This window comes from Capricornis sumatraensis, chromosome 23 (genome assembly GCF_032405125.1).
Source record: "Capricornis sumatraensis isolate serow.1 chromosome 23, serow.2, whole genome shotgun sequence".
In the NCBI taxonomy this organism is placed as follows: Eukaryota; Metazoa; Chordata; class Mammalia; order Artiodactyla; family Bovidae; genus Capricornis; species Capricornis sumatraensis.
In genome coordinates this window covers 51680000-51700348 of record NC_091091.1, presented here as the reverse complement: position 1 = coordinate 51700348, position 20349 = coordinate 51680000, and the positions used below count along the sequence as shown (strand labels likewise).

General features: G+C 59.2%; 2 protein-coding genes and 1 long non-coding RNA gene across 5 annotated transcripts; 1 reads left to right on the top strand and 2 right to left on the bottom strand.

Annotated features, from left to right (window-relative positions):
• The first annotated feature begins 3676 nt into the window (after positions 1–3676).
• Positions 3677–7144, top strand: FUOM (fucose mutarotase). Of its 3 annotated transcripts, XM_068961673.1 has the most exons (6): positions 3677–3767; positions 4217–4285; positions 5370–5440; positions 5614–5712; positions 6462–6535; positions 6782–7144. In XM_068961673.1, exons 1-6 carry the CDS (start codon positions 3683–3685, stop codon positions 6846–6848), a joined length of 465 nt encoding a protein of 154 aa, XP_068817774.1. In that variant the 5' UTR covers positions 3677–3682; the 3' UTR covers positions 6849–7144. The 3 variants fall into 3 exon arrangements, with proteins under 3 accessions (XP_068817774.1, XP_068817775.1, XP_068817776.1); XM_068961674.1 differs by lacking the exon at positions 6462–6535; XM_068961675.1 differs by lacking the exon at positions 4217–4285 and having other exon boundaries at positions 3683–3767.
• Positions 7145–13142: 5998 nt separating this feature from the next.
• On the bottom strand, positions 13143–13586 carry PRAP1 (proline rich acidic protein 1). Its single transcript, XM_068961385.1, has 2 exons — positions 13463–13586; positions 13143–13354 (listed from the first exon to the last, which is right to left on the bottom strand). The coding sequence occupies exons 1-2, from the start codon at positions 13584–13586 to the stop codon at positions 13143–13145; spliced, it is 336 nt and encodes a 111-aa protein (XP_068817486.1).
• A 429-nt stretch (positions 13587–14015) lies between these two features.
• LOC138070373 (uncharacterized) lies at positions 14016–16942 on the bottom strand. The gene is made up of 3 exons (XR_011144149.1): positions 16861–16942; positions 14666–14732; positions 14016–14052 (listed from the first exon to the last, which is right to left on the bottom strand). It is a non-coding gene; the product is annotated as an uncharacterized lncRNA (long non-coding RNA).
• Positions 16943–20349: the final 3407 nt, after the last annotated feature.

Genomic DNA, 20349 nt, shown 5'->3' with positions numbered 1-20349 from the left:
TTATTGATATTTCTCCCGGCAGTCTTGATTCCAGCTTGTGCTTCTTCCACTCCAGCGTTTCTCATGATGTACTCTGCATAGAAGTTAAATAAGCTAAGTGACAATATACAGCCTGGACGTACTCCTTTCCCAATTTAGAACCAGTCTGTTGTTCCATGTCCAGTTCTAACTGTTGCTTCTTGACCTTCATACAGATTTCTCAGGAGGCAGGTAAGGTGGTATGGTATTTTCATCTCTTAAAGAATTTTCCACAGTTTGTTGTGATCCACACAGTCAAAGGCTTTGGCATAGTCAATAAAGCAGAAGTAGATGTTTTTCTGGAACTCCCTTGCTTTTTCTAAGATCCAACGGATGTTGACAATCAGGTCTCTGGTTCCTCTGCCTTTTCTAAATCCAGCTTGTACATCTGGAAGTTCTTGATTCACATAATATTGAAGCCTACCTTGGAGGATTTTGAGCATGACCTTGCTAGCATGTAAAATGAGTGCAATTGTGCGGCGGTTTGAACATTCTTTGGCATTGCCTTTGAGATGGGAATGAAAACTGACCTTTTCCAGTCCTATGGCCACTGCTGAGTTTTCCAAATTTGTTGGCATATTGAGTGCAGCACTTTCACAGCATAAGAGGCATTCTTGATGTAAGACAGCCCATTTTGGTCTAAGCCGTCTTGTGATCTAGGCCTGGTCACGGTGCTGGCCCTTAAACAGGTCAGCCATCAGTGACCCTAAAGGCACAAGGGGACACAGGGACGGAGAAAATGCAGAGACTCCTTCTCAAGGGATAAAGGGGACAATGCACCGAGTTCTGCAGGAACTAAGGCTCCCGCCCAGGTGGAGGGTGGGCTGGTGATGCCGACCCTCCTGACTTAAGACAACAAAGACTTGGGCTCTGTTGACCTGACCTTTGCTCCAGTTTTATGTTGAATTCTCTGCTCAAGCCCCTCTGTGGTGCCCTTAGCTTAAAACTTCCCCAGTTTTGCTAGTGGGAAAAATCCCTCGTGCTTTCCTTACTTGCTGTGAGTGATAAATTCTTCTTTTCATCATCTTTGCCAGCTTGGTTGGGTCTTTTTGACCTCACTGAGAGGCGAACCCAGTTTTCAGGTAACAAGAGGAGCCAGTGTATATAGGGAGTTTTTTCAAACAAAACAAAAAACCGGTTATAGTTAGCAGCCGCAGGTCATTGCTAATAAAGAAAAGCAGACGTCTCGATGCATTCAGTGCCTCTGTATGGGCAGATGCCAGCGTTTGGGCTCCTCGGAATCATGCCTTTAAGATGCACCTAAGCCGTCTAGGGGCTTCCCTGGTGGCTGAGACACTAAAGCGTCTGCCTGCAATGCAGGAGACCCGGGTTCGATCCTCAGTCTGGGAAGATGCCCTGGAGAAGGAAATGGCAACCCACTCCAGTACTCCTGCCTGGAAAGTTCCATGGACAGAGAAGCCTTGTAGGCTACAGTGTATGGGGTCGCAAATAGTCGGACACGACTGAGCGACTTCACTCACTTCACTTCAGCTATCTAGGGCCAGGATCATTTTTTCTTCTTCGTAGTAAACCCCCTCAGGGTGCAACTCGGGTGCAGCTGCAGTGGCTGAAGGCTCGGTGGCCTCGGTATCCTTTCAATGACATGGTGTGCATGCGTGCTGAGTCGTTTCAGTCTTGTCTGTTTGCGACCCTATGGACTGGACCTCACCGGCCTCCTCTGTCCATGGGATTCTCCAGACAAGAACACTGGAGTGGGTTGCCATGCGCTCCTCCAGGGGGTCTTCCTGACCCAGGGATCGAACCCGTGTCTCTTGCGTCTCCTGCATTGGCAATAGGGCCACCTGGGAACATGGCAGGGACATTCTTTGTCCACACACAGCAGCCAAGATCAGTCCTCAGGACCATAGTCCTGACTCAGCCCTGGAGGCTGAGGCTGCAGCCTCCCCGTTGGGGTGATGGGTGTCTTCTCCCAGCCTCTGAGCACGGTGCACAGGAGGTGGAAACACCGTACACGGAAGCAGAGTGGTAGGTGCTCCCAGCTCTGAAGGACTAAACCTAAAGGGGTGACCCCAGAGCTGGCATCCAGGATTCCGGGCCAAAGAGTGGAGTCAGAGAGCTATTGTCCAGAGCAGGGGTGCTGCCCCAAGCCAGGCCCCTGAGGGGTCTCAGCAGGCTGACCTGGGGGACGGGAGGGGTGCTCTCTGCACTTGGGAGGAGGTCGCCTCCACCTGTCCTCAGGGTCTTTCCGGTGTGAAGGGGTTGGCCGAAGAAGTCAGCCCTGTGCCGCCACCCCCTCCTCCGCACCCCAGGGCGTCACAGACCCTGTGGGCTGGAAGGGGTGGGGAGCAAGTCTGCAAGGCCTGGGGGCAGAACAGAGGCCTGGAGCAAGGAAGGCACTGGGGGGCTCCGACCACAAACGTGGGGTTCCGGGTCCTGGACCCAGTGGGGTCCCGAAGCCCCCCAAACCGGCGGCTGCTGGGGAAGAGGAAAAGGTAGAATCTCACATAGCCTCCTGCTCATTCTGCCTCTGTGACTCAGCTTGCTCCTCGCAAGGGCTGGACCATGCAGTCTCAGGGAGCGGGGACTCACAGCGCTGGGAACTGGAGCTCGCCTCCCTGACCCTTGTCCTGCTCTGTGCAATCGCCCAGCCCCTGCAAGCCTGCTGAAGCTTGCCTGCCAGCATAAAGGCCAGGCTTCTCCCTCCCCGTCTTGACTGATGCTCCCTTAGTTTAACCCGCGTAGAACAGCTAGTGTTGCCCACTATCGAGTGACAAAAAAAGAGTGCAAGTCGCTCAGTCGTGTCTGACTCTCTGCAACTACACAATCCATGGAATTCTCCAGGCCAGAACACTGGAGTGGGTAGCTTTTCCCTGGAAGATCCTCCAGGGGATCTTCCCAACCCAGGGATCGAACCCAGGTCTCCCACATTGCAGGGGGATTCTTCACCAGCTGAGCCACAAGGGAAGCAAGCCCAAGAATACTGGAGTGGGTAGCCTATCCCTTCTCCAGGGAATCTTTCCGACTCAGGAACCAAACGAGGTCTCCGGCATTGCAGGTGGGTTCTTTACCAACTGAGCCATGAGGGAAGCCCACTGTAGGAAAGTGAAGTCGCTCGGTCTTTGAGACCCCATGGACTGTAGCCTACCAGGCTCCTCTGTCCATGGGATTTTCCAGGCAATAGTACTGGAGTGGATTGCCTGGAGAATCTCAGGGACGGGGGAGCCTGGTGGGCTGCCATCTATGGGATCGCACAGAGTTGGACACGACTGAAGCGACTTAGCAGCAGCAGCAGCACTCGAGTGGATTGCCATTTCCTTCTCCAGGGGATCTTCCCAGCCCCGGGATCGGACCCAGGTCTCCCGCATTGTAGACAGACGCTTTACCGTCTGAGCCACCAGAAAGCCCACTATAGCCTGTCTCCAAAAACTCTGTAACCCCTTTGCTCGGGGCTTAGAGCTTGGAGTGTTAACTCCTCCGGGCCCCCTGACATGATAAATCTGAGTTCTCCAGCTCTCCGAGTGTGGTTCTTAGTTTCTCTAGAACTGGTTCCGGCAACACTGGGACGGGCTGGTGTCCACCGCTCCCCGAACGACCCCTGGTCCGCAGCGCTTGGCTGGGGAACCCTCCGTCCAGACCCCGCCCACCCCAGGTCCCGCCCCTCGCGCAGCCCCGCCCCCCGGCCGCCAGCCCGCGGCCCGCGGCCATGGTGGTGCTCAAGGGCGTCCCCGCGCTCCTGTCCCCGGAGCTGCTCTTCGCCCTGGCGCGGATGGGGCACGGAGATGAGATCGGTGAGCGCGGGGTCCGGGCCTCCGGGAGAGCCGGCCCCGCGAGCCGCAGGCGGGCAGGGCGCCGGGCCTGGGCGGGGGCGGGCAGGTCCGGTTCCCTCTCCAGCCCGGCGTCCGGGCCGAGCGCCCCCGCGCACGCCCCGCCGCAGCCCGCGCTCCAGCCCCGTCCGCTCACGGCCCTCGGGCCCGCACCGCCGGCGCCCGGGCTGGTCTGGGACGTGTGGGTCGGTCTCTCTTCCTGGGACCGCGGCCGCGCGCCCGGGGCCCGCCCAGCCTTCGGCTACCCCGCAAGTCCTCGGGCGCGCAGGCTCCGGTCCCTCGCGATCGCAGACCCGGGCGGGGCGGGGCGAGTCCTCAGGCGTCGGCCCTGCGGCTCCGGGTCTGTGCCCCGCCACGCGGCGCGAGGAACGGAGCCGACCCAGCGCTGATGTCCGGCCGTGCTGGCCCTCCAGTTCTTGCAGACGTGAACTTCCCCAGCAGCTCCATCTGTAGAGGCGGCCCGGAGGAGATCCGCGCCGACGGTGAGCCCCGCCTGCCGCAGGGAGGGTGGGAGGGGGCGCTGGGCTCTGGGCCGCCGGGTGCTGCGGCTCTGCCCCGCCCCCAGCAAGCCCGCAGGAACTGCCCCAGGGCCCCAGGAGGTCTCAGCAGATTCTCCCCGCAGCCCCCGCCCCCAGACGGGAGCCTGGGCCTCCTGCCCCGTCTCACGCAGCACTTGGTGGCCTCTTACAAATGGGGAAACAGGCCTGACCGAGCGGTGGTGCCCAGCCCAGTACAGGAGCTCAGCTTGTGCTCTGCTGTGGAATCCCAGCACTGCTGCTGCTGCTAAGTCTCTTCATTCGTGTCCGACTCTGTGCGACCCCATAGACGGCAGCCCACCAGGCTCCCCTGTCCCTGGGATTCTCCAGGCAAGAACACTGGAGTGGGTTGCCATTTCCTTCTCCACCCAGCACTGGCGCCCTGGCCCCAAATGTTCCAGGTGTCCGCACACTCACACGCCTCTAACGGCCTTCTCACCTTCTCGTGGGGGTGGGCGGGGGGGAGCAGGGCAGGTCGCGCAAGGGGACAGTGGGAGGTGAGACTGGGGGTCGGGACCGGGTCCTGGAGGGGACACGAAACAGAGGGGTTAGCAGTCCTGACGGTAATGGAGGTGGGCTGGGCTTGGATGTGCCTGGTGCTTCCCACCCCCAGTGATGTTCTGAGGGTGGGACAGTCCTTTCTTGTCACGGGCTTCTGTATTTCCCAGTTTTGTACGTGAACACACGCTAGTTTAACAATCAGAAACCAACTTTCAGGAGAGCAGAGGGCCTTGGAGCCAAGCGGGGCAGATCTGACGGCAGCCAAGAGAGGCCTCTTTCCAGACCCCGCTATCATCTCAGGGGGTCATTTCCAGGGCCTCCTGGGATCAAGAAAGTGGCCTGGCTGCCCCTCATGGTGGACACGTATTTGGGGTCACCACCAACGGCCAGTGTGGAAGAGTGAAGGTGGGGTGGGCAGGGGCAGACAGAGACAGGGGCCACGGCTCCGGTGGGGAGACTCGGTGTGACCTCATCAGTGTCCCCAGGCGGGCCGCTCGCGCCCGTGTCTGAGGCCGTCCTCTGCCCCCAGGCCTGGGCATCCCCCAGCTCCTAGAGGCCGTGCTGCAGCTGCTACCCCTGGACACCTATGTGCAGAGCCCGGTAAGCCTGCTCCGGGCCTCGGCTTACCCTCTGCCAGAGCGCAGGGACCACTTGCCCTGATGGGGGTGGGAAGGACGCATGTTCCCGAGGCGCTGAGCCAACCAGAGGAGCCCTGAGGGCGCCCAGGGTTGGCGGGGGGAGGTGGGCACAGAGCCGAGCCTCTCCGTCTCTAGGCTGTGGTCATGGAGCCGGTGCCCAGCGACAGGAAGAGCGGCCTGCTGGCCCCAGTGTGGACGAGCTACCAGTCCGTCCTTTCCAGGGCTGGCTATGAGGTGAGCCTAAGATCCCCACTGGGAAAGGGCCCAGCGACCCTCTGTGCCTTGGAGGCCCAGGAGAAGTGAAAGACAGCCCCGGAACTCTGCCCCACGGTTATGCGAGCTCCTGCCCCGGCCAACCCCCTCCCTCCCGGGACCCTCATCTAACTCTGCCTGGGGGTCCTCACACACCCCATCCTGAGAACAGCAGGGTACTCCTGGCTCCCACTTGTGGCCAGAGGCCTGGCCCGATGCTGCCTGTCGCCCCTTGTCCTGCAAAGGGCCAGGCAGGTCTTGGGTGGGACTTTTCTGAAAGGACCCAGGGCTCCTGGTCTGGACAGTAGCCCCACCACCCACCACCCTGGGGGCTGCTGCTGCTGCTAAGTCACTTGAGTCGTGTCCGACTCTGCGCGACCCCATAGATGGCAGCCCACCAGGCTCCACCGTCCCTGGGATTCTCCAGGCAAGAACACTGGAGTGGGTTGCCATTTCCTTCTCCAATGCAGGAAAGTGAAAAGTGAAAGCGAAGTTGCTCAGTCGTGTCCGACTCTTAGCGACCCCATAGACAGCAGCCTGCCAGGCTCCTCTGCCCATGGGATTTTGCAGCTCAGGTGATTCAGGGGCGCCAAGCAGGTGGCCACCACGGCCCCCTGTGTCCCTGCCTGCCCAGTCCACACAGGTCAGAAGGCCAGTGTCCTTGGGGCCCCTGCCCGCAGTTTCCCATTGCCCCCGGGCCTGAGCTCCAGCCCTCCCGCTCTGCCTTCCAGTTCTCCCTGGGGATTGTGGAGAGGTTTGCGTTTTATGAGCGGGCAAAAAAGGCTTTTGCTGTTGTGGCAACAGGGTGAGTTCTGGCTGGATCCACTGGGCCCACTGGGTTGCGCTACGTCTGCCAGGCAGGGTCCCTACCCCTCCCCACTCCAGGGATCTCGCCCCCCTCCGTGCAGCCCCTGCCCCTGGACTAAACACCCCACAGGGAATGAGAGAGGCAAGGGGTTTGCTGGGCGTGCCCGGGCGGGTGCCAGAGCGGTGGTCCGGGCAGCTGGGGCCTCTCCATCCCCGCCTGCCGCTCAGCCTGCTCCTTGTGCAGGGAGACAGCCCTCTACGGGAATCTCATCCTCAAGAAGGGGGTGCTGGCTCCTGAAGACCTGTGCTAAGCTGTTGAAGACCACCCACCCAGAGAGGAATCTGCACCCCCTGAGCCTGCCGAGGCCACCAGCAGACACGTCCGTCCGGTGGCCAGATGAGCCAGCCTGGCCCTCCCCAGCAGCACCCAAAGCTCGCCCCGCCGGGACCCTGCGTGGGCCTCTGCTGACCAGGGCCGGGGTCATCCCGTTTATGGAAATGATGCAAAGGTGTGGTGGTGTGCCCAGCGCTGGGTCCAAAGCTTTAAACAGTAGCGGTTTCCTGACTCACAGAGGCCTGTTTGGTGCTGAGTGCAAGGGAGGCTGTTGGCTCCCCAGAGAGCAGACCCCCACCCACTCCCGGCGAATCCTCAGCGGGGAGGTAAGGCCTTCCTCCCAGCAGGTTTGGGTCACCTGCTTGGCAGGTCCCTGGATGTGGAACAAGAGTGCACACAGGTAGAGAGAGACCCGTGAGTGGGGAGAGCACACAGGGGGTCTGGGTGGGGGTCCTTGGTGATGCAGCGCAGGGCAGGGGGCCTGGAGGGGGTGCGCCAGCCTCCCGGGCAGCCCTGAGTGGGCGTGGGCTTGCGCTAGCCCTGCTCAGCTGCAAGCACTAAGGTGGTCCTTGAAGAGGGGGCTGGGGCCGTTCCTTCAGCCCAAAAGGTAGGAGGGAAGGTGTCAGGGGCTGGCCCGGAAGCTCTCGGGACCGACCAGACCGTCAGCTGGTGGGGGGACAGTGCCATGTTCCCGCTCCAGTGGTTAAGCACCTACTGACTGGGCACACACAAACCTGAGTGCGTCTGGGGATGGCCGGGGTGGTGGCAGAGGGGAAGGGGGCCTGTGAGGCTGCGACGGCCTCCTGGTATCTTCTCAAATTGAGTCTCAAACTACGGTGAGCAGGGGTCCCTCTGACCACAGCACAGGGTCCCTCCCTGAGGGTTCCCTCCTTCCTCCTCCAGACCCTATAGGACTAGATGAGGGAGCTGGGGTGACCGGGGATCCCCAGGGCTCGGGGGAGGCTCCCGTGGTCTGGACCCGGGGCTGGTAGATCTGGAGAACAGACAGGCACACTGGGCAGATCTGGGACTCAGCCTGGGGAAGGGACTGTGTTCTGGCCCGCCACTGCTGGGGCTTAATCTCAGACCTCTGACCCCACAGCCAGCCACTTCCAGCCACAGAAGGGCCTCTCTTGAAACAGCTTTATTGAGGTTGATTCTCATGCAGTGGCTGATCACATTTAACGTTTTCACGTAAACTTCTTTGGGTGTTGAATCAGCACCTCCATCCCTACCCCCCAGGATGGTGTGCACTTTGCAGAATTTCGTTCAAGCGGAAGGCCGCTTGTGGCCAGCATGCTTGTGTGGGGTGCCTGCCGTGTGACTCCATGATTCCTCTTTGCTGCTGAGCGGAGTTCCGCCACTCCCCAGCCCCTCTTGGGGGGCTCTGGGTTGCTTCCAGCTCTTAGCTGTTACAGATAAGCTTGCTGTGAACATGAGTGGGGTAAGCACCTCTGTTGAAGGCTTGGCTGTAGGGCACGTGTGTGTGTGACTTTGTAAGAAGCCCCCAGGCTGTTTCAGGCCACTGAGCAGGTTGACCTCCCCAGAGAATGCACCTTCCGGCCCCGGGTCCTGTTCCCCCTGAGCGTCCTCTCGGGGGTGTGTGGCCTCCTGTCTGCTGTCTTTGCTGACGCGAGTGGTCAGGCTCTTGCCCGTTCTGGACCAGGGCCTTTAACGATCCTGGTCCCCACTTCTCCTGGGGCCCCAGCGGCTGACCTGCTGTCCAGCTGGGCCCCGGCACCGCCTGCCCAGGCTGCGTCGGGTCCCGCAGGCTCAGGCTCAGGACCGCCCCGACGACTCCCTTCTCCAGCTGCCACTCCTAGTGCCTCTAGCTGACTGGCTGTAGACTCGGGGCTCCTCCCGCCCCTCCTCGGGCTTGACTGCTTTCCTCAAGCAGCTCACAGAACTGAGGGAAAAAGCCACTCCCTGGATCACCGTTCACCCTAAAAGGACAGGGCCCGGGGACCACCAGGTGAGTGGGTCCTGGGGGGCGGCACATCCCTGCCCTCCTGGCTGCCACTCTCCCCACCTCCCGGCAGGCTAGGCAGCCCTAGAGCTCTCTAGACCCAGCCCTCTGATTTTCTCTGGAGGCTTCATGACGTGCACTGGCCACTGGCGATTGATCCAACCCCCAGCCCCCTCCCCTCCCTCAGGACTGGGTGTGGGGCTGGAAGTTCCAACCCTCGATTCCTGGTGGGTAACTGGCCCCATCCTTAGGGACCTTCCCAGAGTCACCTCTTTCGCACAGTGAAGGGTCACACTCATCACAGCAAGTCCCAAGGGTTTTAGGACGTCTGTGCCAGGATTAGGGATGAAGACCAAACATGTTTCTGATGACAGATCGCCGTATCACAGCATTTTTCAGTTAGTACAGGCTCTTGCTGAGGATCCCCCATGCCCACCAGAAGGGTCTCGTTCAGTCGTGTCCCACTCTTTGCAACCCCATGGATGCCAGGCTTCCCTGTCCTACACGATCTGGAGCTTGCTCCAACTCACATCCATTGAGTCGGTGATGCCATCCAACCATCTCATCCTCGACTCGGTGGTTCCCGAGTTGTCCCCTTCTCCTGCCATCCATCTTTCCCAGCATCAGGGTTTTTTCTAATGAGTCAGTTCTTTGCATCAGGTGGCCAAAGTACGGGAGCTTCAGCTTCACCATCAGTCCTTTCAATGAATATTCAGGACTCACTTCCTTTAGGATTGACTGGTTTCATCTACTTGCAGTTAAAGGGACTTACAAGAGTCTTCTCCAACACCACAGTTCAAAAGCATCAATTCTTCAAGGCTCAGCCTTCTTTATGTTCCAACTCTCACATCCATACAGGACTACGGGAAAAACCAGAGCTCTGAGTAGACAGACTTCTGTTGGCAAAGTTATGTCTCTGCTTTTTAATAGGCTGTCTAGGTTGGTCATATCTTTTCTGCCAAGGAGCAAGTGTCTTTTAATTTCATGGTTGCAGTTACCACTTGCAGTGATTTGGGACCCCGAGGAAATAAAGTCTCTCACTGTTTCCATTGTTTACCCGTGTATCTGCCATGAAGTGATGGGACCGGATGTCATGATCTTAGTTTTTTGAATGTTGAGCTTTAAGCCAACATTTTCACTCTCCTCTTTCACCTTCACCAAGAGGCTCTTTAGCTCCTCTTCACTTTCTGCCATAAGGGTGGTGTCATCTGCATGTCTGACGTCATTGATATTTCCCCCAGAATGTGCTTCATCCAGCCTGGCATTTCGCATGATGTACTCTGCATATAAGTTAAATAAGCAAGGTAACAATATACAGCATTGATGTACTCCTTTCCCAATTTTGAGCCAGTCTGTTGTTCCATGTCCAGTTCTAACTGTTGCTTCCTGACCTGTATACAGGTTTCTCAGGAGGCAGGTCAGGTAGTCTAGTATTCACATCTCTTAAAGAATTTTCCACAGTTGTGATCCACAGTCAAAGGCTTTAGCATAGTCAATGAAGCAGAAGTAGATGTTTTCCTGGAACTCTCTTGCTTTTTCTATGCTCCAACAGATGTTGGCAATTTGATCTCTGGTTCCTCTGCCTTTTTCAGAATACAGCTTGTACGTTGGAAGCTCATTTTGAGCATTACTTTGGTAGCATGTGAGATGAGTGCAATTGTGCAGTAGTTTGAGCATTCCTTGGCATTGCCTTTCTTTGGGATTGGAATGAACACTGACCTTTTCCAGTCCTGTGGCCACTGCTGAGTTTTCCAAAGTGCTGGCATATTGAGTGCAGCACTTTCACAACATCATCTTTCAGGATTTGAAACAGCTCAACTGGAATTCCATCACCTCCACTAGCTTTGTTCGTAGTGATGCTTTCTAAGGCCCACTTGACTTCCCATTCCAGGATGTCTGGCTCTAGGTGAGTGATCACACCAGCATGATTATCCGGGTCATGAAGATCCTTTTTGTATAGTTCTTCTGTGTATTCTTGCCACCTCTTCTTAATATCTTCTGCTTCTGTTAGGTCCCTACCATTTCTGTCCTTTATTGAGCCCATCTTTGCATGAAATGTTCCCTTGGTATCTCTGATTTTCTTGAAGAGATCTCTAGTCTTTCCCATTCTGTTGGTTTCCTCTATTTGCACTGATCGCTGAGGAAGGCTTTCTTATCTCTCCTCGCTGTACTTTGGAACTCTGCATTCCAACGGGTGTATCTTTCCTTTTCTCCTTTTCCTCTCGCTTCTCCTCTTTTCTCAGCTCTTTGTGAGGCCTCCTCAGACAGCCATTTTGCCTTTTTGCGTTTCTTTCTCTTGGGGATGGTTTTGGTCGCCACCTCCTGCACAGTGTCGCGAGCCTCTGTCCACGGCTCTTCGGGCGCTCTCTCTATCAGACCTAGTCCCTTGGATCTGTTTGTCGCTTCCACTCTTGGGTTCAACCAAATGCTCAGACTCGGGGAAGAGCACAGCCTCCGGGGGAGCGACGCCCCGTGACACCGCGGGTCACAGCCACCCCACTCGGGGCAGCTCAGGTGTGTGGAGGTGCGGGTCGGAGGGCACCGCCTGGCTAAGAGCCTGCGTCCCTAGATGGGGGTGCTGTGCCCAGGGCCACTGCATCGCGGCAGAAGGCTGTGGCTCCCAGGAGGGCTGCCCTCAGTTGGCCCCTCCGTGTCCGGGTGCCTCCCCCACTGACAGTCACTGCAGAAGCGTTGCCTCGTGACTGGGGGCAGAGGGAGGTGGCCATGCTCAGAGTCAAAGGGCTTGGCACCCTCAGGCGGTTGAGCAGCACGAATGCCCCTGGGAGTTTAGGGGGTTGCAGGGGAAGCCAGCCAGGTGGGGCTCCTCTGACGCCCTCCACCCCGACTGCCATGAAGGAGAAGGGGCATGGCCGCTTCAGGTGACAGACCTCCCCAGGATCTCAGTCAGGGGGCTGAGTAGCCCGCGGCCTCCGCCAGTGTCCCCTGCTCACCCTGAGGCCCCTGGCGCCCGCTGCCTCTCCGCCCGGGCCTTCGGTGCAGGAAGGGCCCAAGGTGACCAGGCTCCAGCAGGGCTGGAGGCAGCTTTGGCCACAAACACCCCCTGGGCTGCCCAAGGCCGTGCTCAGTGTGGACCCGGGTCTGCCCTCCTCGGGACAGTGGTGCCCAATTGCCTGTATTCTCCCTGGAGATGGCTGTCCCCTTACTGACAGCGTGATCTGGAGGGGCCGTGTGAGGTTCAGGGCCGCCTGAGGCCTGGGCGATTCTGGGGCAGGAGCAGGGCGCCGAGTCGGCACTGCCCCTGTACTCAGCTGGAGGGTGGTGAGGCACCTGGTGGGGACCAGCACCGCTCCGCCCCAGTTAGGACCGGACCTTGAGCAGGTCTTCCCCGATAGCTCAGCTGGTAAAGAATCCACCTGTAATACAGGAGACCTGGGTTTGATCCCTGGGTCGGGAAGATCCCCTGGAGAAGGGAAAGGCTACCCACCCCAGTATTCTGGCCTGGAGAATCCCATGGAGTGTACAGTCAGCCCATGGGTCGCAGGGTCGGCCGTGACTGAACGACTTTCCCTTTCTCACTTTGAGCAGATCACTGCCAGGCCGTGGTTTCATTGGTGCTGTGGTACGACAGCTCCCGTCTGGGGCTGGGAGGCTTGTACGCTGCTGAGCAGTGCATCTGGGGGCGAGGCTACCATTTGGGTCCTTGAGGAGCTCGGAACTGGGGGAGAGACATGCTGGCTCTAGGGCGCATGAGGCCCCTGCTGGGCACCTCGGTGTGTCTTAGCCCTGAGCAGGCTCCGTCCAGGTGTGGGGAGGGTTCAGGTACCAAGTGTGCCCCTCTACACCCCGGAACGTGACTGCCACAGCGAGAGCCCTCTGCACCTGCGTGTGGATGCCAAGTGCGCTCCAGTGACCTGCGCCCACGGCCAACAGCGGGCCTGCTGAGCCGCCGACGCGGAGCCTGGGCCCGTCTGCCCCACTCGCCCGTGCCTGGTCCCCTGAGCTAGCAGTGCCGGGTCCCCTCCTCCCAGTCCTCCCGCTTTCCGATGCCGCTCCATCCCCGCCCATCCCAGCGCCCAGGGAGGCCAGGGGAGCAGCTAGTGCCAGGCAAGAGGGCGCTGGGCAGGGCCCAGGCTCAGCTTGCACCGCGGGGACCCTGTGTGTGTGGGGCCAGCCTGCAGCCCCCTTCTCCCAGACAGCGGGCACGCCGCGGCCACTGTTCTTGAGACACGCAGCCCCCTCTGCAGGCTTTATTTCTCTCCGGCCGGGGCGGGGTCAGGGCCCCCTAGGGTGGTCTTGAGACACGCAGCCCCTCTGCAGGCTCTATTCTCTCCGGCCGGGGGGTGGTCAGGGCTCCCTGGGGTGGTAGATGTGGTCTCGGTCCTCCTCAGGCCCGTGAAGCACCTGGAGAGAGGGCAGCGCCCGGGCCCAGGGCCTCGCCTCCTCCAGGGCCTCCTCGGGCCCAGCGTGGAACAGGCTGTCCCGGTCGGGCTCAGGACCCTCCCTCGGGCCCAGGACACGGCCCAGGGCGTCCTCGGTCTCTGCCAGGGCTTTGGCACCTGGGGACAGACAGAGCGGCTGTGGCCTCCATCTCCCTCCCGAGGCGCCATCCTTCCATCCAAGCCGACCCCATGGCCCCCGGCCCAGCGGGCAGTGCCTGCCCCCACCTTTCTGCTCCTCACTGGGGGCCATGAGCTTGGGTGCCATGAGCAGCCAGATGAGCTGGTCGTCCTTCGGAGACTCGACCGCACGGGCGTCCCAGACCCTGTGAGCCAGAGCGCAGGTTCCCATCCCGTGCACAGCAGGAGGCCCGTCCCTGGCCCAGAGCCCCAGGCCAGGGTCCCCGCCGCGCCCCTCCTGTGGGTGGACCCTGGAGGAGGCTCGGGGGCTTGGCCAGGGCAGGTCAGCGGAGCCCGGGACTTGCAGACAGGGCTGTGGCCTCCTGCCTGGCCGCCCGGCCCGCACGGCCATCATCTGCCGCCTTGGCCGCCCAGCGGGCGCCAGCCTAGAGGGTGCTAGGGAGCTGGGGGCTGAGGGGCCGGATCCCCTGGGTGGGGCGGTGAGGGGACCGCTCAGCCCCCCAGGCCTGCGCTCTGCGCCGTTGGTCAGCTCTCAGGGGCTCCCGTACCTCCTCTCCCCAAAGCTGGACACGACCCCCCTTCCACCAAGGCGCCCGGGGGACGGGAGGGACTGCCAGGGGCACTCACTCCTGTGTGTCCTGCTCAGCGCCGACTTTGCCTTTGGTCTGGACATGGACCTGGGAGAGTGAGGCCGCAGGTGAGGCGCAGCGCAGCGCTCCGAGGCTGCAGGGGTGGGGGGCGGCTGGGAGGGGCCGCACAGAGGCCCCCGAGGCACTGCCGGCTCCATCCTGCCCCGGGTCTCTGGCTGGAGGCCCTGCGGTTTCTGGGGACACTTGGGGACAGCACAGGGGCTGCGGCCTGAGCACGGGGGCTAGTTCCCTCTGCCTGTCCTTCCTGCAGGGCTGATGGGAACAGGGGAGCCGGTGAAACGGCGACCCGCTGCAGTGACTGGGCCCAGCAGCTGCGGGACAGCTGTGCCTGCCCTCCTGCGTCTCCCCCTTGACCTGGGCACTCCCAGGCTGTAGGGCGGAGTGGCCTGGACCCGGGGCTGCAGAAGGACATGGTCCCAGCAGTCGTGGCCCCCTGGACAACCCCACACATGGAGGGGTCCTGGGCTTCACAGCACAGGGGCGCCTCACCAGGCCCCCTCCTCCACCTGGCTCACCTGGGGTCATCGAGACTTGTCCAGCAGACCCTGCTGAGGCCCCCAGTGCCCACAGGCCCTGCGGTCGCATCCGCTGGTGCCTTTCTCCAGCCCCGGGGGCGGCTGGGTGAGGAGCCCACACGTACCTGGAGGGTCCGGGCTGAGCCTGCCTCCAGCAGCAACACAGCCATCAGGCTGGCGAGCAGCAGGAGCCTGGGGGCAGAGGGGAAGGTGAGGGGCGGGCTGCTCCTGCCCTGTGGCCTCCAGGCAGGACTCCTGGCCTGGTCGGCAGTAGTCCAACCAGGGAAGCCAGGGCGGGTTCTGCTCAGGTTCACAGCTAGCGTCACAGACCAAGACACGCAGGCCAGGCTCACGCCTGATCCCTACCCTGCAGGCCCTGGTTTCCCACGGGCCTTGCCTGCAGCTCTGGAACCGCGTACTCAGGGCCTGGGGCCAAGGGACGGGTGAGGTGCGAGCTCAGGGCTCCTCTCCCGGGGCCCACGGCACCCCAAGGCTATACCCTGTGGCTCCTCAGAGGCAGACAGCACTTCCCTCCGCCCCGGAGACATGGGCGGGAAAGATGGGGTGCTCTGCGTGGACACCTGCAGCCTGACCTTGAGGAGCTCAAAGACCAAGCCCGAGCAGGGCTTCTGGGGAGCATGGCCGAGGCTGGGCACGGGCGGTGCAGGGGACATGAGTTGGCCTGAGCACTCGAGGGGGCTGGGCTGACGGCAGGGGCGTGAGGCATGTTAGGGTGCACACGTGTGCAGGTGTGTGCTGTGTGCATGCCCTGGTATCTCACGTTATTAAACCTCAGGACACTAGGCCCCTGTGGACGTTATTAAACCACAGGACACTAGGCCCCTGTGGCCGTTATTAAACCACAGGACACTAGGCCCCTGTGGACGTTATTAAACCTCAGGACACTAGGCCCCTGTGGACGTTATTAAACCACAGGACACTAGGCCCCTGTGGCCGTTATTAAACCTCGGGACACTAGGCCCCTGTGGACATTATTAAACCACAGGACAGTAGGCCCCTGTGGCCGTTATTAAACCTCGGGACACTAGGCCCCTGTGGAGTTGCTGCCGCTGCATGTGTCCACTTCAGCCGTGTCTGGCCCTGAACTGAGACCTCACTGCAGTCTGGGCCCTCCCGGGACAGAATCCGAACCAGACAGTCCAGGATCGCCCAGCACCACGGGGGCGGCGGCCTGCAGCCCCTGCCTTCCAGGCCTGGTGGAGAGCAGCCCGCCGCACCGGCCACCCACAGCTGCTGCGTGTTCCGGGCTCGGGTTGCTGCCCGGCACGGCCTCCACTTCTGTGCTGCTCAAGCTCCTTGTGTCTGCTGACTGGATGCTGCCCAGTTTCCCAGACTGGAAACTCCAGTGGGGTTTCACTTCAATAAACAGACCATCTCACCCGCCGAGCACAGCTCAGCTGTCTGTGTGTAGGGAGCGTTCCGCTCCCGGAAAAGGCCTGGGGCCGTGGTTGGGGAGGGACCCAAGGCTTCCTGCCTGATGCCCAGCTTCTCTTCCAGCCCCACAGAGACCTTCGCCCCTCCGGTGACTCAACACGTCGAGGTGGGGGTTTCCAGGCACATCACGGGGGCAAAGGGCAGGCACCTGCCCTGGTCTGCAGGGAGCTGGCCTGACCTGGGCGCCGAGCCCTAGGCAGAGGCTCTGAACACCAGGAGGTCCCCAAGTCACTGATGGGCCCACCTCGTGTCCAAGCTGGGATTCCTGGAAGAGCCCCCAGGACAGGACGGCCAGGGGAGCTGACTTGAGGAGGGGCCCACAGGAGGGGGGCGCCCAGCAGGAGCCTCAGAACTTCCCGGGCTCAACCCCAGCTCCCAGGGTGATGAGCCCTTGGGTCCCAGCTGCCGCCCCCCCAGGACCCCGCAAGCCTCCAGCCCTACCTCATCCTCTTAACCCCGTTTCCATTGTGTCAGCCATAGACCTGCCTCTTCTGACACTGGTGTCTCCCCCCTGCCTCCAGGGGCTCTCAGGTGCTTCTCAGGGCCAAGGGGCCCCAAGGGACAGGGGCTCTCGCTCCCGAGCCACAGGGATGGCCTTTGGAGATGGAGCCCTGGGCACAGCGACCATTCTGGTGACTCAGGAGGGAGAGCTCTGTCCCCAAGCCCAGCACACCCAGGAGGAGCCAGAGCCTGGGGTGCCAGCCAGACAGAGCCTGGACCCCCGTCCAGAACCGAGCCGAGCTCTGGACACGGGTGCCCCGAGCCTGGTCCCTGTGCTGGGGCTCTGGACCCAAGGGACCGCCCAGGAAAGCCGCGGGTAGACGGGGTGTGGAGGGGACCCAGGTTTAAGGATGCTGGGCATTACCTTCTCATGTCAGGCCGCCTTCCTGGTGCAGAGGGTGCTCTGGGGGCCTACGGTTTCCGACCCAGGCAGCCAGCAGCCCGGGTGTCCAGAGGCCTGGTCCCGCTCCTCGCGCTCTTGCCGCTCCAGGCTTTATGGCCCGCATGTGGGTGTGTCTGGACACAGGTCAGGGGCCAGGGATCCTGGCTGTGCTGACAAGGTGACTGGGTCCCCCTCCACCCGTCGGTCACACCCATGACCCTCCCTAGGAGCGGCTCTCAGCCCGCTCCTGAGACCTGGCTCAGCCCTGCCACCCCATCTCTCCACACGCTGGGACCCGCACCGCCTGCACCCCACCCGCCTGTGTTCTGATGCTGCAGGCCTTGTCACTGGGGCGGGGGGCGGTGGGGGATCTGACCCCAAGCTGGGCCAACTATGGCTGGAAGCCAGAGGGCATCCCAGCCCGCCCTGCCCACTGGGCTCTCAGCCACAGCTGCAGGACTCCTGAAATGTCAGCAATATCTGACTCTATCCCATATTGTCACACAGTTATCACACGAGAGCTTTTCCAGTGAAAGCACTCCTCTGCGGGTCACACTGCTGACTGTGCGTGTAGACGTCCCCGCGCAGGGTCTACGGTTCCTGCAGCTGCAGCTCTCAAGCCTTCAAGACGCAGAGCAGACCCAGGCCTTTCATTCTCCGCACAGGGAGTAGTCATAACAGCTCTGCCTGCTCATCGCTGCTCCTCTGCGGGCCACACCGCACCTTAGCTGTCCTCACCCGGACGCTGTGATGGTGCAGACGGGCTTTGGCCCTTGGAGCTGCTCATTGCCTCGCCTCACATGAAAGGACTCTGTGCATGCTCCGTCGGGTCCGACTCTGCTACCCCGCAGACTGCAGCCCACCAGGCTCCTCTGTCCATGGGATTTCCCAGGCAAGAATACTGGAGTGGGTTGCCATTTCCTCCTCCAGGGGATCTTTCTGACCTGGGTCTCCTGCACGGCAGGCAGTTCTTTACTGTCTGAACCACCAGGGAAGACCTGAACTACTCACAGCTGAGCCAGGATTTTAGCCCAGGGCATAAACATTCCTCCACTAAAGGCAACATAGTGACTGCTGTTACTGTGCACTCACCAAGTCGTGTCTGACTCTTTGCAACCCCATGGGCTGCAGCACGCCAGGCCTCCCGGCCCCTCACCATCTCCCAGAGTTTGCCCAAGCTTGTGTCCATTGAATCAGTGATGCCATCCAACCACTTCATCCTCTGCTCCCCGAGGGGGGAATGGCAAACCACTCTAGTATTCTTGCTGTGAGAATCCCATGAACTGTATAAAAAGGCAAAAAGATAGTCGACTATTAGCAGCACTTACAAAGCTAGCCCTGCCCGCAACAATCAACTTAATTAGAGAGTTGTTCCTAGCAGTGACACTGAGTCCCCCTAAAGCTGAGTTCCCTGAGCTCATGATTAATCTCTCCACCCCGAACTTTATCCCTTTCTTGTTCCCTCTGACCTCAACCTGTGCTCCCTGAACGCCAGTTAATCAGAATCAGGTGACTGACTGCTACAGTTGATAACAGCGTTAATGGACTTAAATTGCTGTCGGAGATTAGCCACCCATTCAGCTTTGGATGTGAGAGTTGGACTGTGAAGAAGGCTGAGCGCCGAAGAATTGATGCTTTTGAACTGTGGTGTTGGAGAAGGCTCTTGAGAGTCCCTTGGACTGCAAGGAGATCCAACCAGTCCATTCTGAAGGAGATCAGCCCTGGGATTTCTTTGGAAGGAATGATGCTAAAGCTGAAAGTCCAGTACTTTGGCCACCTCATGTGAAGAGTTGACTCACTGGAAAAGACCCTGATGCTGGGAGGGATTGGGGGCAGGAGGAGAAGGGGACGACCGAGGATGAGATGGCTGGATGGCGTCATGGACTCGATGGACGTGAGTCTGAGTGAACTCCAGGAGTTGGTGATGGACAGGGAGGCCTGGCGTGCTGTGATTCATGGGGTCGCAAAGAGTTGGACACGACTGAGCGACTGAACTGAACTGAACAGCTTGTTTCTCCAGGCACGGTGAGCTCACAGATCCTGGAGCCAGGGTCCACCTGGCCTGAGAGTGTGAACCAGAGACATCAGGACTCCTGGAACCAGGTTCCAAAATGTCACAAAGGGTGACTGATCCCAGCCTCTTTCTTTGTGCTCTTTTGTAATAAATCTCCTAACTCAAAGACCAAGTATGTTGAAGGCTTACCTGAGTTGGTCTGAGTGGATCTGAGGACTGTGTCCCCACCCTTCCCTGTTGTTCAGTCACTCAGTGGTGTCTGACTCTTTGCGACACCCCTGGACCTCAGCACGCCAGGCTTCCTGTCCTTCACTATCTCTTGGAGTTTCCTCACACTCACGTCCATTGAGTTGATGATGCCATCCAACCATCTCATCCTCTGTCGTCCCCTTCTCCTCCTGCCTTCAATCTTCCCCAGCATCAGGGTCTCTTCTGAAGAGTTGGCTCTTCGAATCAGGTGGCCAAAGTATTGGAACTTCAGCTTTAGCATCAGTCCTTCCAATGAATATTCAGGACTGATCTCCTTTAGGATTGATGGGTTTCATCCCCTTGCAGTCCAAAGAATTCTCAAGAGTCTTTTCCAACACCACAGTTCAAAAACATCACTTCTTTGGCACTCACCCTTCTTTATGGGCCAACTCTAATATCTGTGCACGACCACTGCAAAAACCATAGCTTTGACTAATGGACCTTCATCAGCAAAATGATGTCTCTGCTTTTTAATACTCTATCTAGTTTTGTCATAGCTTTTCTTCCAAGCATCAGGCATCTTGTAATTGCCTGGCTGCACTCACCATCTGCAGTGATTTTGGAGCCCAAGGTAATGAACTTTGTCACAGTTTCCACGTTTTCCCCAACTATTTGCCATGAAGAGATGGGATAGGATGTCATGATCTTGGTTTTTTGAATGTTGAGTTTAAGCCAGCTTTTTCACTCTCCTCTTTCACCTTCATCAAGAGGCTCTTTAGTTCCTCCTCGTTTTCTGCCATAAGGCTGGTGCATCTGCACATCTGAGCTTATTTCTCTCAGCAGTCTTGATTCCAGCTTGTGCTTCATCCAGCCCAGCATTTCACATGATGTACTCTGCATAGAAGTTAAATAAGCAGGTGACAATACAGCCTTGACATACTCCTTTTCCAATTTGGAACCAGTCTGTTGTTCCATGTCCAGTTCTAACTGTTGCTTCTTGACCTGCATACAGATTTCCTAGGAGACTGGTAAGGTGGTCTGTTATTCCCACTCCTTGAAGAATTTTCCACAGTTGGTTGTGATCCACACAGTCAAAGGCTTTGACATAGTCAATAAAGCAGAAGTCGATGTCTTTCTAGAACTCTCTTGCTTTATCTATGATACAATGGATGTTGGCAATTTGATCTCTGGTTCCTCTGCTTTTTCTAAATCCATTGTAAATATGGAAATTCTCAGTTCATGTACTGTTGAAACCTAGCTTGGAGAAT

What these genes read in the sequence shown, in the direction of transcription:
- PRAP1 (XM_068961385.1), bottom strand. Translation starts at nt 13,586, where the DNA reads ATGGGAACCTGCGCTCTGGCTCACAGGGTCTGGGACGCCCGTGCGGTC. An exon ending in CCCCAGTGAGGAGCAGAAAG is followed by an intron (nt 13,355 to 13,462) that starts GTGGGGGCAGGC and finishes GTCTGTCCCCAG; the next exon opens with GTGCCAAAGCCCTGGCAGAG.
- FUOM (XM_068961673.1), top strand. Translation starts at nt 3,683, where the DNA reads ATGGTGGTGCTCAAGGGCGTCCCCGCGCTCCTGTCCCCGGAGCTGCTC. An exon ending in GGAGGAGATCCGCGCCGACG is followed by an intron (nt 4,286 to 5,369) that starts GTGAGCCCCGCC and finishes CTCTGCCCCCAG; the next exon opens with GCCTGGGCATCCCCCAGCTC. An exon ending in ACACCTATGTGCAGAGCCCG is followed by an intron (nt 5,441 to 5,613) that starts GTAAGCCTGCTC and finishes CTCCGTCTCTAG; the next exon opens with GCTGTGGTCATGGAGCCGGT.